The 16049-nt window shown below is 43.8% G+C and overlaps 1 protein-coding gene and 2 long non-coding RNA genes across 6 annotated transcripts in view; 2 read left to right on the top strand and 1 right to left on the bottom strand.

Annotated features, from left to right (window-relative positions):
• The window catches only part of KALRN (kalirin RhoGEF kinase), a 526142-nt gene extending 524072 nt beyond the window's left edge, over nt 1-2070 (bottom strand). For 3 of the 4 annotated variants that reach the window (XM_074873623.1, XM_074873625.1, XM_074873626.1), the window contains exon 1: nt 1865-2070. In XM_074873623.1, coding sequence (XP_074729724.1) covers nt 1865-1937 — 73 coding nt within the window. In that variant the 5' untranslated portion in view covers nt 1938-2070. The remainder of the gene's footprint in view (nt 1-1864) is intronic. The other variant, XM_074873624.1, reaches the window with a different exon arrangement.
• Nucleotides 1174-16049, top strand: part of LOC141945441 (uncharacterized) — a 28586-nt gene continuing 13710 nt past the window's right edge. Inside the window, exon 1 of the long non-coding RNA XR_012629516.1 lies at nt 1174-1304. This is a non-coding gene — a long non-coding RNA (uncharacterized LOC141945441). The remainder of the gene's footprint in view (nt 1305-16049) is intronic.
• On the top strand, nt 1888-14916 carry LOC141945442 (uncharacterized). Its single transcript, XR_012629517.1, has 2 exons — nt 1888-1972; nt 14529-14916. It is a non-coding gene; the product is annotated as an uncharacterized LOC141945442 (long non-coding RNA).

The raw sequence follows: 16049 nt of genomic DNA, 5'->3' as shown, positions 1-16049 counted from the left end.
ATCATCTTTTTGGACACAAGATGCTACATACCAGCACAGAAACAAGAATTTTGTCATCTCCTTCGATGAAGCTTAATGTAGATGAGATGACCATCAGGCATGGTGTATGCATACACACTTCAGTGCAAGGATGTGGCCTAGGCATCCCTTCCAGGACCACCTGTGATTCTGTTTCCTCAAGAAGCAGAAGTGTTAGAAGACTTGCTGAAATCTCCAGGTTCAATGTATAAGGCAGGTGACAAGTGTATTCATGGATCTACAGGTGAAATTGCAGGTGAAGGAGGCAGACTGGGAGAAATGTCTGGTCACATGGCTCCCTGTTCTTTTTCCTTACTTAGGAATACTTTTTTTGTAGGAGGTAGACAGACCTGGCTCTCTCCAAATTCAATTCTGCTAACATGCTTATGTTGAGAAGACAGTGTTACAGAGAAATGATTCAGCTTTAAGGGAAGGAGGGGAGAGAGAGAAAAGGTGGGGGGAACCTTAATTAACAGGTTCCTTTTTAAAAAAAAAAAATTGGTGGGTTCTTTTCCTTTTTTCTTTTTTTTTTTTTAACAAAGCTGTCATTGTTGAGACTTAGGAAATTAGCTTGTAACCAGGTAGGCTATCAACAGGCAAATATCCTATGGCTTAATAGCTTGTGGATCACAAGATACACACAGCCAGATCTTATTATAGTTATCCTCTAGATCAAAGGGTTTTCACATAAATGAGGTGCAGTCTACCATAGCAGGGAGCTGCTGCAGGCCTTCAGGATTTTACTTCTTTAAAGTTTTGGTGATTACGGAATTGGTTTTTAGTAACTGGAGCTCAAAGCATTGTGTGTAGCTAATGAGCAGGTAGAAGGAGGAAAACAGCTGAAAAGCAAAGTCTTGACAAACAGCTGTAGCAATAAGTGTCAGTCCTACCCTAAAAGGGTCAACCCCGTTATGAAACAGATATTCAATCCTTTATAATTTTTAATTTAAAAGCTACCAAGAAGCCTGTAACACTTTCTTAAGATTTTGTCCGGCGTGGGGGGGATGGACACAAAACAACACAGACCACAAGTTGTGTCAGTTGAGATGCTGATCCTGTGCAAAGCCATGTTTCAGAGCCGAGGGCTCCCACACAACCACCACCTCACAAACGCGTGGTACGGTGGGGATTCATCACGTACCCATTGCCCGGAGAATTTAATTAGCCACCGCATCATTAGCGAAGGCCCCACACCACGCTCTGCTGCAGCCCAGCTACACTTCTGCTTCACTTCAGCATCCTCCGAAACGGGAGAGCGAAACACTCGGCTCTCGCCCTGCCCTGAGGTACTTTGCAAGCCCGTCCCCGCGGGGTCAGCACCCCCGGCCGGCAGCGGGGCTGCGGGCGAGCTCTAGCCCAGGGCGCTTCGCCCGGCCGGAGCGGGGCCAGGCCGGGCCGGGAAGGGCTGGCAGCCGCCGCCTCTTCCCAATACCGGCCGGTACCCGGGCGGCCGCTGCCCGGGGCGGGGGCCCGGCGGGGCCCAGCAGGCGCAGCCTCCCGCGGGGGCGACAACGCGGCGGCTGTCCCCGAGCTTTTGTGCCCGCCCGGGGCGGGGGCCCCCGCCGGTCCCCTCCCGAGGCGGGCGGCGGCGGGAGCGCAGCTCCGTGGTAGCATCCTCCCGGGGGCGGGAGGGGTGGGGGACCGGGGCACGGACGAGCCGAGGGGCCGCGGCGGACAAAGCGAGGAGACAGGCAGGCAGGCAGGCAGGCGGGGATCCCCTCCGTTCCCCTCCTCTTCCCTCCCCGCGGCTCCGCTGCCGGCGGTGCCCGCGCCGCCGCCAGACCCGCATCCCGCGGCGGAGGCAGGGCCCGGCGCTGCCCCGACCCCTTCCCCGCAGCTCCCCTACCTGTTCGGAAGAAAGCATCCACCTCGGAGTCGGGGACAGCGCCTTCCTCCGCCGCCCCTTCGGCGGGATTCATGGCTAGGGGAGAGGCGGCGGCGAGCCCGGCGGCTGGTAATATCCAGTGAGTTAGGGAGGAGGAGGAGAGCCGGGAGAGAGAGAGAGAGAGAAAGAGGGAGGGAGGAGAGGAGGGAGGGATGGAGGCGCGTTTAGCAGCGAGCCCAGCCGAGCGCCGCCCGGATCATCCCTTCCGCGGTGCCTGCGGGGCGGCTGCCCCAGGGCTGGGCTGAGCTGCGCTGCCCCCGGGCTGGGCTGGGCTGTGCGGGGCGGGGTGCCGGTGCCGAGCCCCGCCGCCTCCAGCCCCCTCCCCTCCACCCGCTATTGTTCCGACCTGCTCCGCTCCCCCCCGCCGCCGCTGCTGCCCCTCGCCGCGCTGACAGCCCGGCCCGGCCCCCGGCGGCCGCCCCCGCTGCTTCCCTCCCGGCACTTCCTGAGCCAGGCCGGGGCGGCTGCGGCGCCCCCCGCCGCCGGGGCAGCCCGTCCGCGGGGCGCGGCCGCTCCGCGCAGCAGCGCGCCCCGGGCGGGGGCGGGGGTCCAGCTGCTACCGGCGGGGCGGGCCGGGCACAGGTGTCGGCCGCGGCTGGAGGGGGGGCAGGGGGAATTTTTTTATTTCCTCCCCCTGTGCCCTCCGCAGCCGTATCGCCGTGCGCCTCCCCCCGGCTGAAGAACCGCCGGGCTGTCCGCCGGGCAGGTACCCGGGGAGCGGCGCCGAACGCCGCTGGGCTTACATGGGAAAAATGTCTTTTGTTTTGGGGTTTGGTGGGGGATTGGTTGCGTGTTTTGATTTTTGTTCATGGGCTGAAGGGCATGATCGCTTTGGAAGCGATCAGCGCAACTGCGTGTTGTTGCAGGTATGCCTTCATGTTTTATTCTTTACAGTCCTAGGCAAGTAGAGAGCCAAAAAGGAGTTTGAGAAGCCAAGACCCTGGTCCCAGTTCAGGCATTGATTCAGCTAGCTAAATGATTTTTATTTCTCTGCTGCAGCTCCAATATTCGTGATTTGGGACAATAATTGTTGTCTCAAAAGGAGTGCTGTGAGGAATACTTGTTTGTACTTTGTTAGCAGCTGTGTTAAATATTATTCCCTGAGCCCAGCTATCAAGATTTCAAGCACAGACAGGCAGAGATAGACAGAAAGACAGATGTTTGCCATTTGGGCACTTTCGTTTCTTCTCCTGTTCACCTAATTGAAGTCTCACCAGCTCCTCATTCTGCTATAATCGCGTAACAGCTCTAAAACTAGCAGCCTGCTTAAGAAGAAATGTTGCTGTTTCACCTATTCAAAACACCATTGTAAAACAGCAGTGTTACTCTCGCACCTCACAGTTGTTCATCTTTGCTACCTCTACCGTTAAAATCAAAAATCAACTGTTGGAGTAATCACCCCTCTGGCTGTATTACTCTTGAATAACCCATCCTTGCTGCAGAATCGCATCTCCCACTCTGAAGAACAAAAGTCTTTTAGCCAGCACGTCCTTGTGCCCTCATTGTCATTATCCTGAAGGGGTAATGCCCAATCACCACTCCTCTGCCACTGAAAAATTCTGGTGTTTAAGGGACTCTATAGGTGCACAGGAGGAAGTCAGCTGTAGATGAGGACAAAACATCTCTGGAACCTGGTCACCACAGAGGGACTCACTGGAGCACTTCAAAAGAGCTAAGTGTCAGTCTAGTGTATCTCAAGAAATAAAATATGCCAAATGGCAGAAATCTCAGAGCCAACTGGTTGTAAGTGACACTATTTGGATCAGATCTCAATCTGTCAGGTAGGTTAGCAGCTGAGGCTGGCAGAACCTTTCTTGTTTCAGCTCAGAGTATTTTACACAACAGAGGAACATGGGTTTCCTCCATCTCATCTCAACAGCACATAGAGTAAGGCTGGATTTGGATGTATGCTCACCAACTAGATACATTACACTTGATAAAAAGGCTGAAAATTTCCCTGCAGAAACTTAACTGTCCAAATGGCATTGACCAGGCAGGATGAGCACAGGGATCCCAGTCACATCTTCTCCAACCTTACCATTTACTACTGGAATTGAAACAGAATTGAGAAGCAAATCGTATGTCGTGCCTGGGGACTGCAGAAATAAGAGCAAACATCCTATAGAGATCTATCTAACATTTAGTTTCCCTCTGGTGGTCCTATTCCCTCCCTTCTCATCTCTGATCTACTGCCCAGTTCCTAAGCCTAACACCAGCTGGTTTTAACTGAAGCCATTTACTTTTTTGTGTTTACAGATAAAAAGGGTCATTTCACAACTATCTGCAGAAAGTACCAACACAAAAGCTGTGTCTAGGCTGCTGAAGCTCATTACAGACCTCTGTGCTGCCTCTGAGCTCACCTCCTCAGGACAGCCACTATGCCAGAACCACCTCCATATCAGGAACGCCAGCAGGAGGGCATTACCGCAGTACAAGCACCTGAGTACAATCAGTCTTTCAAGCACCAGACTTTCTTCAGTGACCATTCATCCTTTCTTCCACATCACACCATGATGCAGAAAATCCTTCCATCTTCCAGGCTTAAGCAATCTGCATCTTTTCAAAGCCCATCTCAAGATCTCATCTCTCAGTATTCACTACCCACAACCCAGATTCTTTCCCTAACACTCCTTCTCCCTCAGACTCACATACAGGTTGGTTTGTGAGTGTGGGCTAAAGCCTTGGTAGCTGGGAATAACGTGGCTTCCTCATGAAGCACTTTGAATCCTCTCAGGTTTGATACAATCTGGATGTTTTTAGAGTCAAAGAATTCCTCCTTCAGGAGTATCCTTAGAAGCTAGACAGGAGTTACCCATAAGCAGGGAGGATTTCATATCATCCAAAGGGAATTAATGTTGTCAATGACAGAGAAATTTATATTCCTCTTTCATTATGATCCCTGCAGGCGTGGTGTAGAGCATCAGTTGTAGAAATCATATAGGCTACAGAAAACATCTTTGTCTATAACCTACAATCAAACATGTTAGAAAATGCTGAGGGAGGGAGAGCAGTTCATTTAGCTGACCTGCCATCCTGATACCTACACAGATTCCTGGTTAATGATTAAACCAGTTAAGGTCCTTATATTTAACCATATAAAATACTGATATCTTCTGAGAACAAACAATTTTTTTTCTTCACAGAACAACTTCATTAGAACGAGAATGGTCCCAGATCTCTCATATTTTGAAACAAATGGGAGTTTCCACGCTTAAAGAATAAAAGTAGTTGGAGGTTTTTTCATCCAGTTTCATTAAAGTATATCAAGACTTAGCCATGCATGTTTGTTGCCCACCTCTGCTGTGCAAAGCACAGCAAGTTTGTTCTTCTGTGCTTGCAGCTCCACTGGCCAGGGAAACCCTGCACAATATATTCACTGTTTTCATGGCATTATCATTGAAGCAACAGTCCTGCTGTCACATTTAGCACACACTTCTCATATGCACACACCATGGCAATGTGGGACGGGGAGTATATCAGATATCAGTAAACTTTAGTGCAACCCCAGACATTAAGTGAGCTACTATTTTTATTAACACTGCAAGCAGAACAGGGCTGTCACTGTAAAATATCATTAACAACTAGGAACCACCATGACTTCAGTTCAAGTCTTGGCAACAAGTTTACGGTTTTTGTTGTTCAAAGAAGAGCTGTTAAATATAGAATGAAATACTTTCTGCAATGTATAAATCACTTTTTAGATATAATGCTGAAGGCACCTACACTTTCCTTGAATAACAAAACATGAAAAAAAAAAACTTGTAGAATTACATAAGCCAAAATACACTAGTTTCACTGACAGACGCTGCTTTAATCTTTTTCATGGCTCTGCTTGACAAATACCTCAATCCATACCAAACAACTTAGTTTAACTAGGTACGAATGTTTTTATTTGTGACAGCCCCTAAAGCTGCTCAAAGATCAGAAACTGTCACATAGGCTTTTGATTTAAGGCCTCTGCAAGAGTCAAGTTTTCCAATAGGATGGTAATAGGTGGCATCTGAGATGAAACATTTTTCAGATACATCTCATGAGCTTGCAAACTATAGGATGGGAGGAAGGAGAAGAATTTGAACAAGAAATCAGTAAAATTAATCTTTCCAAGACAGCAGATCCAAGACAGGAGAAATGTATTTGAAGGCTCTAGGACAGTTGCACTGCTGGAAACAGTACAGCACTCCCAGAAAGCACATGCAACGTGGGTGTCCTGCACAAAGGATCAGGAGTCAAGCACCGCGAAACACAGTACACGCACCAAGGGTTCTCATTCAAAAAGAAACAGGGAGAAAAACCATCCTGCCAGGCCCAGCAGACGAGCTGCAGTCGTCAAGGTGCTGCAGAGACCGTTATTTGTGCAGAAAGCCTCTCCCTTGCAGTGTCACAGCAATGTCTAAATACAGAGTGTTAATAGGTAGATCAAAGACAAAACCTGAATAGCAGAGCAGGAAAACATAAGTCTTAAAAGCACCTAAGGCTGCCTTGTTAATAAGCTATTTGCAGCTATATTCTGGGGTATGTGAGAAGAATTTCTCACACCCGGAGACCTGTTCAGACCTATGTCTAGGTATTAGAGTTGAAATTACTATGCTCTTAAATGGGACCAGGCGCAAGGGGTGGAAGTTTCCGTCCGTATTCTAAACTATCAGGAATGCTGCAAGGGAAAATCTGCAAGTCCCCCAAAACACAGTGTGCAGAGAAGCCTCTAGGGCAGGATGGAGGAGGCAGAAGGCAAGTTTCATATGCTTAGACTCAAATGCCCACATATATGCCAAAGATTATTTCTGCACTCAGTAGACTGCACATCAAGGTTGGCTTTACAGCACCCACACATACATTTACACACATAGGTTAGCTCTACCGTTTGCTCAGATGTGGAACAGCTGTATGGGCAGGCATAGAGCAAGCTCTGATCCCATGCCAAAGGCCTTATCCCAGCATCATCCCAGCTATTGTTATCCTTCCCATCTGGATCAAAGCTGAAGTGGGAATGTCCACTCAGTTGCCATCTAGTCTCCTCTTCCAGAGTCAACATTAGTTCCAATTTCCCTTAACTTGGACAGAAAGCTGAGCAATAATCGCTCCTCTCCAGAACCCACCATATCCAGAAGAACATTATAACAATTAGCAAGACAATTTAAAAAATATAAAGTAGTTTTATCACTGTGGCAATGCAGAGGTTTGCTAGCATCAATAGACAGATGAATGTGCCTCTTCCGTAAGATCTATATCTGCATTTGCCACTCTGGCCACAGAAGCTTAAACTGAACTAGCAGCAAGCAGAACAGCTGATGCATCCGAGAAGAAGATACAGGTCTTTCTCTAAGTTTACAGATATAAATCTGGAAAGAGTCAGTAGTGAGTGAAAATCCTTTCTCCCCTGGTAATTATTTGGACACATTTGTTAAATAAGTTGCTAGCACTAATGGATCACAGATTCTATTAATGATGAAAAAAGAAATTTAAAAAATCTAATCATGAAGATGATATCCCTCAGCCAGACTCCGTTTGCTGCAGTGGGGTAGAAGAGAGAAGCTTGCGTTGGCCAAGTGTACACTGTACTTTTATGTACATAAAGAACGTCAGTCTTAAGCACTGTTAAGCTGGAACATTTTATTCTAACTAAGTTTCCTGCAAACATTTAATCCTGATTCTGCAATTTTGCCAGATTCTTGGCGATACTGAGCAGTATTTATTTACCAGAAGCTCCTAAACTCCATGCAACCTCCCAGGCAAGTTCTGCCCAGTGCAGAAAGAGTTACAGAACTAGACCAGAAAAAGGAAGTATTAAATATTGAAGTGTTTTGGGAAGAATGTAAATGTACATAGTAGCTATTCAAAAAACCAATTTTAAGGTGAAGCATGCATTAAAATTAAACAGTGACTACTACTTTATTACCACAAGCATTCATTTCAGTGCACTTGTAGGATACTAATTTCACACATGGTTGGACATAAATACTAACCTGTTTTCCATTTCACCAGTATAAATCAGTGTGAGAAAGAAGTTTCTTCCTGGGATAAAAGAAAAGTAATGGTGTTGTATGCAAAAGCAAAATCAATGTGAGCTCAGTTTATTTTTTTCATAAAAAGTTAGAAAACTAAATGATTGGATTCTCCTAAGAAGCCCTAGTAAACCTAAAAGTAATCAGTTAACATGTTAATAGTATCCTTAGGACACCAAATGATTCATGCATTCTTATTGAATTGGGTGGTGTCATCTTTGACAACCTTTCAAAATCTTCTAGACCTCCTTACTACAAACTACACTATACAGTCCTCATAAAATCCCATCAGCAACCTTTACAGACCCTATACCTGGCAGCTGTTTATCCTGCTTAGTGCTTTACAGTATCTGTAACACTGAAAACATACATTGTCATTTTCATGCCAGACTCCACCCAGTAACTGGAATGTCTTTTCCCAAATTACCCAAATGAATAAGGTTCATCAAATAAATTTTGGTTTGTTTTTAAGTTAATATCACAGTATCGTTCAGGTAAATTTACACAAGTCTTATCTGCAGAGCCTCACATGAGGAATTGTCACAAGATGCTCCTTAGTTGTTTTATTGCAGTGGTTTAGACTTTGTATTTTTTTTTTTGGAAAACAGAATTAGTGTTACTGAAGGCAGCAATCAGTAAATTACTGAGGCCAAATCTGATGCCCGGAGTCATTCAGTGAGTTTGAGTTTTCACCCACATGCCTGCAAGCACACACAGCCGTTCTTTCCACTAGATCTCAGGGGCAGTCATAACTCTTCTTGACACCAGAAGCAGGGGTTGGTTATTCAGCATCTCCCTGCTTTCCAGTAACTACTTCCCTCCAGAGAGCGTTAAGAGTCTTGCTGAGCAGATCTCTTCTGCCACCTTCCCCAGATATCTTTTCAGTCTGCCTATGTCTGGAGAGTTTCCAGATGTTCTCCTTCATTTATTGTCCTTTTGGCTTATTCTTTTCCACCTAAGAGCAGGTCTCCTATCTCTGCTGCCTATAAACAGAGGTTCACAAGGACAGAGAGTAGCTCCAGCTTCCTCCTGGTATTGATTGCTACAGGCAAGTGTGAAGGAGAGAAGGTGTTGGGATACTGGGAGTACAAAAGAGGCTCGTGACTGCAACCAAAGACTAGTAACCAGGCAAGGAGGAAGATGGTTCCAACCAGCCACATCCTTGTGCTTCCTGGCCCCCCGGGCTGAGGGCCAGCCTTCCACCCCCCTCCACAATGATTACAGACCTGGCGCTTAGCTGCTTACAGCAGTAACTCAGATCTCACACAGCTCAAAGCCTATCTTCACTCTGAACTTTAAAAGTAGGTCTCTACTGCCACTGCAGCTTGCTGGGTGTATCTTACACTTCCCAGGCATTAAAAGGTCAGGGATGAATTCCTATGGTTCACAAGGAGACCTGGACAGACAGACAGACAGGGATGATAATGTACATATGGTATATTGGAGACTCCTGATGAGGTTTGTGCCAGTTCCAACAACTGCAGAGATGAATGTTCTTCACCCTACAAGAGATGCTTCAGTGGCAGAACATTCAAGGAAAACCTCAGTACCACAGAGAGGCCCAAAAGCCTCTGTATGATTTGGGTTTTCAGTATAAATGGACACTTTGATATTTGTATTTTTAGTTCCAGTGCCGATGGGATCAAGATTCTTGCAGAAGTGCAAATCTGGTGTGCTGAGAGCTTAGAAGGAGATAAAATTAGGAACCAGATGAGAAGTAACAGATGATACTGTTCTGCAGAAGAGGCGAGACAGTATTTGAAGACAGTTTTCAAAACAATATTGTTCCTCGCCACTGTGACACTTGCTCTGAGAGGGAGGTCATTTATATGACAGCAGGTAAAGCTCACATGCTTTCTGCAGTATAAGACCTGCCTTTAAGGCAGGTATTTCTACAGCCCTTTCTGTCAGTCTGATAGAGGCTGGTATCAAAATTGCCCTCCAGGAAAGCTGTGCTATAAATTCTTAAGGACCACACATGATTCTGAGTATCTTTGAAAACATAATGCCTCACAGCTGCTGGAGCTGAAGTACTCCCTTCCTTCAAAGGGTAAACCTTCATTGGTCATCTGGATCTGTTTAGAAATGCTGATATCTGCTAAAAGGAAGCTCTCTGTATCACTATGACTGGTACAACAAATCTAGAAACTGTACACAAGTACCAACCATCTTCCTTTCTTTGACTATGTCATGTCAGGTCTTCCCTGTACTCTGGTGAACATCTGGAAGAGACCAAACCCATGCTATGCGATGTTAGCACACTTTATTTCACAGACAGCACTAGACAGCTCACGCTCCAGAGCTGCACAAAGTCTGAGCTATAGGCCACAGGCCACCTGGCTACCAAGAGCCAGCGTCTTTGGACCAAGCCTCTTTGGTCCTGATAGAACAGAGTTTTTTACCAGCAGATCTGGTGTATAACAGACAGAAGTCTACAAAGGCCTTCATACACGATCTTGTCAGTTATCAGAGAAAGCATGACTCATTTCATCAGGGCATCATTCCTTGGGTTTAGCTGTCTGGGGCAGCAGCAGGGAGACCAGGATACCAAAAAAGTACCCAGAAGGAGAAGGCTGGGCAACCTTTCTTGTTTCAGTGCAAGGCAGAATTGGGCTAATATCAGTTTTTAACACCTAATACATTTGCTGTAACACATAGCTTTGGTAAAACTGACTGAAACAATTCTGGAAATAGCGAGAAAGAATTCAGAATGGTTTTCTTTCAAAATTTGATATTTTGACTCTCTATCTGAAAATGTGGTTTTTTGCTTCAGAGACTTTTATTTTAAATGGTTGGTGGTTAAAGACAAGCCAAGTATCCTGAAAGGGAAACAAATACAGGGTGCCTGTGCAGCTCGAGCAGTTACGGCTACTGGAAAAATTCTGAACCTGCGTACATGCAGTATACACTCAGCAATATTCAGTCTGGTATGTAGCCAAAGAAAAAAATATTTTTACTCCAGTGCCAAAGCCAGAACAACAAATATATATTAGGTAGAAACAAATATTGGGAGTAAGGATTCTTAGATTCAAATCCAAGGTTTCTTTGTGCTGTGAACCATGACCTTCCTGAGAACAATTACCCCTCTAAATAATAATTAACCTATCTGCAACAGGGCTATAGTGTATTCTTACCTTCAGGGAAAGGCTAAAATCATCACAGTTCAGTGAGATATTATTAGATCTACAGCTGAATGACACACTACTTCAGGGTGAATTTTACTCCTATGAGAAGCCTTGGCAGATCCTTTGCACTGAGGTGAATTCCACATTGCCATTTACGGTGGGTGGTATAGAGCTATAGCAGGATATTTTGGTGCCCAAAAGACACACATTCCCCTTCCAGCTTCTGTTTACTCCTCCCAGCTGGCACTGCAGGCACAGTCTGGGCCACAGCCATATTGGTCCCCATTTGCTCACAGGAGCGACACCCAAAAACCTGCCACCCCTGCTCCAAGTCTGATGTGCTGCAAGTGCTAAATAATATCCGATTGCAAGTTCTGCCAGGAGAAGCTTTCATCTCAAAGATAAACCTCTTCATCAGTTATAAAGTGTAACAGCACAACATGACAAATGAATTTAAGATTCAAATGTCAATATTGTAAACAAATGCAGCTTTCCTAGGCAACAGAAGTAAACACTGCAGTCATTATTATCATTCATGCAGTCAAATATCATTTGAAATCCATGAATTCATATTTGTTTATATGTAATGGCATTTTAATCCTTTTATTTTAATCTCTTGCCAAGGCCATCATTCCTGCTCCCTTTATATACGTGTCTATATACATGCATATTTGGGCTGATTCTTCTCCAGTCAATGGAAAAGAGTTTCACACACACTTTTTTTTTTTTTTAAAAAGTGTGAGGAACCAAATTGAAACTAATTTTGGCAATGAAGATTAAAGTTCTCTACTAAATTTTTTTTTTTTTTTTACCAATGGCTATTATCTTGTCTAACTTATTAGATTATATAGGTTTTCTATGCCTTGTATTTGCAACACTGTCACAACAACAGCTTTTAATTTTAGTCAGTAGTGTACATAAGTGTCATAAGTCTACTATTGACTCTAACTGTGGAACTGGAGTAAAATCCCAGGCCTGGTGAAATTAAAAGCAGAAGTCCCTCTAACATCAAGGAGACCACATTTCATCCAAATGCTTTTCAGTCTGATCAGTATAAGATGTTTTTATTGCTGAAAATCCCAGGTTCAAATTCTACTATCAGCACAACTCATCATCCATTTAGGTTATGAAACTGGAACTAATCTTAGAAAGTTTAGTCAGGAGCAATTTCTCTTACTTCAATTAAAATGAACCTTTATTGCATTCTATATGTTTTCAGTAAAGGGTATTGTTCAGAAAATTATCCTTCCACCCTGTATCAATGTGTTCCAGGATCTCCCCCACTACTTTCTTCTGCATCAGTTACTAGACCTTGCACTACCCATGATAACACCAAGTTTTTACACTTGAGAAGTTGCATCTAATTCAGAATTCATCAGTTCACATGAGCAGCTTAAATTATTTTTCCTAATGCATTATCGTGTGTTTATCTTCACTGAATTTCATTTGACATCATATTGCCCAATCATCCAGTTTTATTAAATCCTTCTGGACATCCTCCCAGTCCTCCATACTTTCTTGCTTGATTTCACTATCTCATTATTTAATTAATCTTCTAGATCATTATGAAGTGTACTGAAAGGTATATTCTCTACACTACAAAGTGATTATTCTTAAGATTGAATAGGATTTTGCTGTGATTTTTGCATCACAACCATGAAAACATTAGAAAAAGAAAAATACTCCAACATACATCCCTAAAGATAATCAAAGCTGGATGGACTTCTTCCTTTTTAGGGGCACAGTGGTTTGCTCTTCCAGGCCCAAAAACACTTTCTGTGGTTTATGGTATGGTAACAAAACAGCACACACTTAAAATAGAGCCTGATGCTTCCAACTTCTCTTGTGCAAGGGAGTTGAATATCCCTGATGCATCAGTGGTGCCTGTGTTTGCTTTAGTCCTCCTTGTACCCAGGAAGAGCACCATAAGCCTGATACTGCTCACTGACATGTTCTCCTTCCTTCTAGGAGCTCTTGCCATCTCCTGCAAACCCAGGTGGGGAGAGGGAGATAAGCGAGAAGGAAAAGAGGAGGGAAGGAAAGCATCACCACACTGGGATTATGCCAAGAGCCTGGTAGACTTAAGCACTCTACTCACATTACAGTTCTGTAGAATTTAAGTGACAAAGACCATGAAAATAATTTCAAAAATCCCTAAAGAAATGACTATATCTGCCACACTTTGCCAAGGCGTGGAGCTGCCTCCTTGCTATGCTATAGTTTTGTCCATAACAGTGTGGGTGGACATTTTTAGACACTAACATCAGGCAGAGGAGCTACTGACTCAGAATCTACTGTGAACTTTCAACTAACAGGAGTCAACTCCAAAGTCTCCCACTGGAAATCAGTTTGCCACAGCCTCCAAGAAATTGATCCATGAGAAGGTTTCAGAAACCTCTAGCTGAGCATACCCAAGTGACATTGCTTTCTGTCCACCGCCAGCCAAAGACACACACTTCTTCAGAGCTCAGTACAATTTGCATACAAGTCAACAGAAAGACAGTTGAAGCTCCAGGGCTGTCGCTTCCTTATTCATTTTGGAAATACTCTCAACTAAAGCAAAATTGCCATTGGTCTTCTTCCAGATTTCAAACAGAGAAGAACTGCGGGGTTTGACTCTTATTCGTAGTTTCTGATTCTTTAGGGCAATGCTTTCTCTTTCCCTACAATTGGCAGTTTTCTACCCATGCTTTTAGAAATCTCATTTTCCCATCTTCTTCTCTATTACTTTAATGAAAGACAAAGTATCTAAATAAAAATTGAAGTTGGGGGTTGATCAGTGAAACTCAACAACTGTGTGCCAGAGTTGTCCGCAATAGGTGGAAAGGCTCATTGAACCCAGAAGTTCCCTCTCGGTCCTGTGCCCTTCTCTGCCTTCCAGTTACACTGTGACAAGGGACAAACAGGGTAGCTCTGGTCAGGAGGAACACGCTGAACACAAACACAAAGATTTGGATTTTTTTTTTGCCTTAAAGGTATTTTGCCATTTATAAGATTTTAAATACTACCATATTTTCATACATAAAGCATACATAAATTTTCATACATACATAAAGGTGTTTTGCATGTACATGAGTGACTGTGTGTGTGCGCACGCACACACATTCTTATACACGCACAGGAATCTCTGGATCTTGTAACAATTCTGCTATGGATTTGCAAAATGACCTCAAGCAATTCACAGTTCTGTGCCTCTCTTTTATACTTCTGTAAAATGATTATAGTGATACTTATTTGCCTCACAGGAGTGGCAGGGAGCCCTCGTTCCAGTTTATAGTGTTCTGAGATGCTCAAGAAGTGCTAAAGAAAAGTGGAGAGTTAATTGGTTCATAAATTGTCAACCTTGCGGTCATCCTCCAGGTTAAAAATAGCTTTAATAAGTCAGTTCTTTTTGAGTTAACACAGAAAAAGGCAATTACTTATGACAAGGTAGGAAGTTGGGGGTTTTTTTGCTGAAATGAGCCCAAACACTAATTAGTGTGTAAACATTTATTACAGATTACTACTCTTTGGAGACCTGCAAACAAACTTCAGTACAATCCTAACAAATGCTACAGCACAGACTGCTACGCACACATCGCATATACTTTTTGTAACATATTATTGTAATACTAATTGCTTCAAGACATTATGATGTAATTATAACACCGTTATGGAGACAAAACAATGTTTCCATGGTTCTATCAAGATGATGTATGATACCAGAATGAAACAATGTCCGTGTGCGCATATAGAGGCAACGCTGGATTGTCAAAGTGAAACGAAAGGATGATGCTGTGAATTGTTGATGAGCAACCTTTAACAAGAAAATAGAAGTGTCACCAACACGATTCTGCAAAGATGGCATGATGTCCAAATTAAATAAAACAAAATCAAAGACATTCCATTTAAATCATGTTATGAACGAGAGTCATTTATGCTTTTGTGATTCAGCTTTTTAAATGAGTCAGTTACACTAAATGACAATGTTTTGACAGTTCATCTTGAATGGCAAGAGGATCATCTGAGCCATGAGCTTTTTTTTTTTTCTTCTCTAATCACCTTCCAAAGAGATTATAAAAGTGTATTTCTGGTAAAAAGAGTGGTTTCATAAAGAGAGCACTCTGAAGATCAATATTTATTCATTGTCAGTGACCATCACAGAAAAGCTCTATTCCTACATTTTTTTGCCTATAATGTCTCATTTTTACTGTAATACCTACAGACTGAACTAAGATCACAGCCTTATCTTGCCACATACTATCTAGACTGTATGTGCAGACAGTCCCTGGTTTGGAAGAGTTTGCAGCCTGAACAGCAGAACTCACTGGGACGTTTCAATCCAAGTATTATATTTTAAGGAAAAACAGTCTTCCAAAATTCAAAATTTCCCCATAGGAGAATTCCAGATTTGCCGACTTTCTTTCTTGCTTCTTTCTCTCTCTTTCTCTCTCTTTCTCTCTCTCTTGCCACATTCCTCACCCCTCCATTTTCGCCTAAGATTAGTCCTCCAGCCTGAACTACTTCCCATGATGTGTCACATCTCTGCCCTAAATAAGCCACCACATGTTACAGGAGCCAATCTGTTCAGAAATCCCAACCCATATAGAAGAAATATCCTTCCTGTAATTGCACTGAAGTGAGGATGGTGCAGAAGCTGCAGTTCAGACAAGCACATTTCTGGCACATTTCTGTTCTCAGCTGCATCATCCATACCTGTGCATCTGGAGAGGCAACAGCTTGAACCCTGCACTGGTGTGCAGTCACAAAAACTCCCACAAAATCTTCAGCTGACTTGTCAGTGCCAAATGCATCCTCCTCCTCCTCCTTTTCAAGAGATTCTTTCTTGTAAGGAAATATATTATACTATACAGAAATCTCTCTCAAGTGACCACCGAAAGGATTAGAGAAAATGGGTTCCCCAGTAATGGCATTGATTTTTATTTGACCTGCAGTTAAAATCCAATCTAGGAAGGCTGATGTATATATTACAAATAACCTACAAGGCACATTGCACTGAATAGAAGTCTTAAGACACAT

Source organism: Strix uralensis, chromosome 6 (assembly GCF_047716275.1).
Source record: "Strix uralensis isolate ZFMK-TIS-50842 chromosome 6, bStrUra1, whole genome shotgun sequence".
Taxonomy (NCBI): domain Eukaryota; kingdom Metazoa; phylum Chordata; class Aves; order Strigiformes; family Strigidae; genus Strix; species Strix uralensis.
The sequence above is the reverse complement of the archived record's forward strand: the minus strand, read 5'-3'. Positions and strand labels throughout refer to the sequence as shown.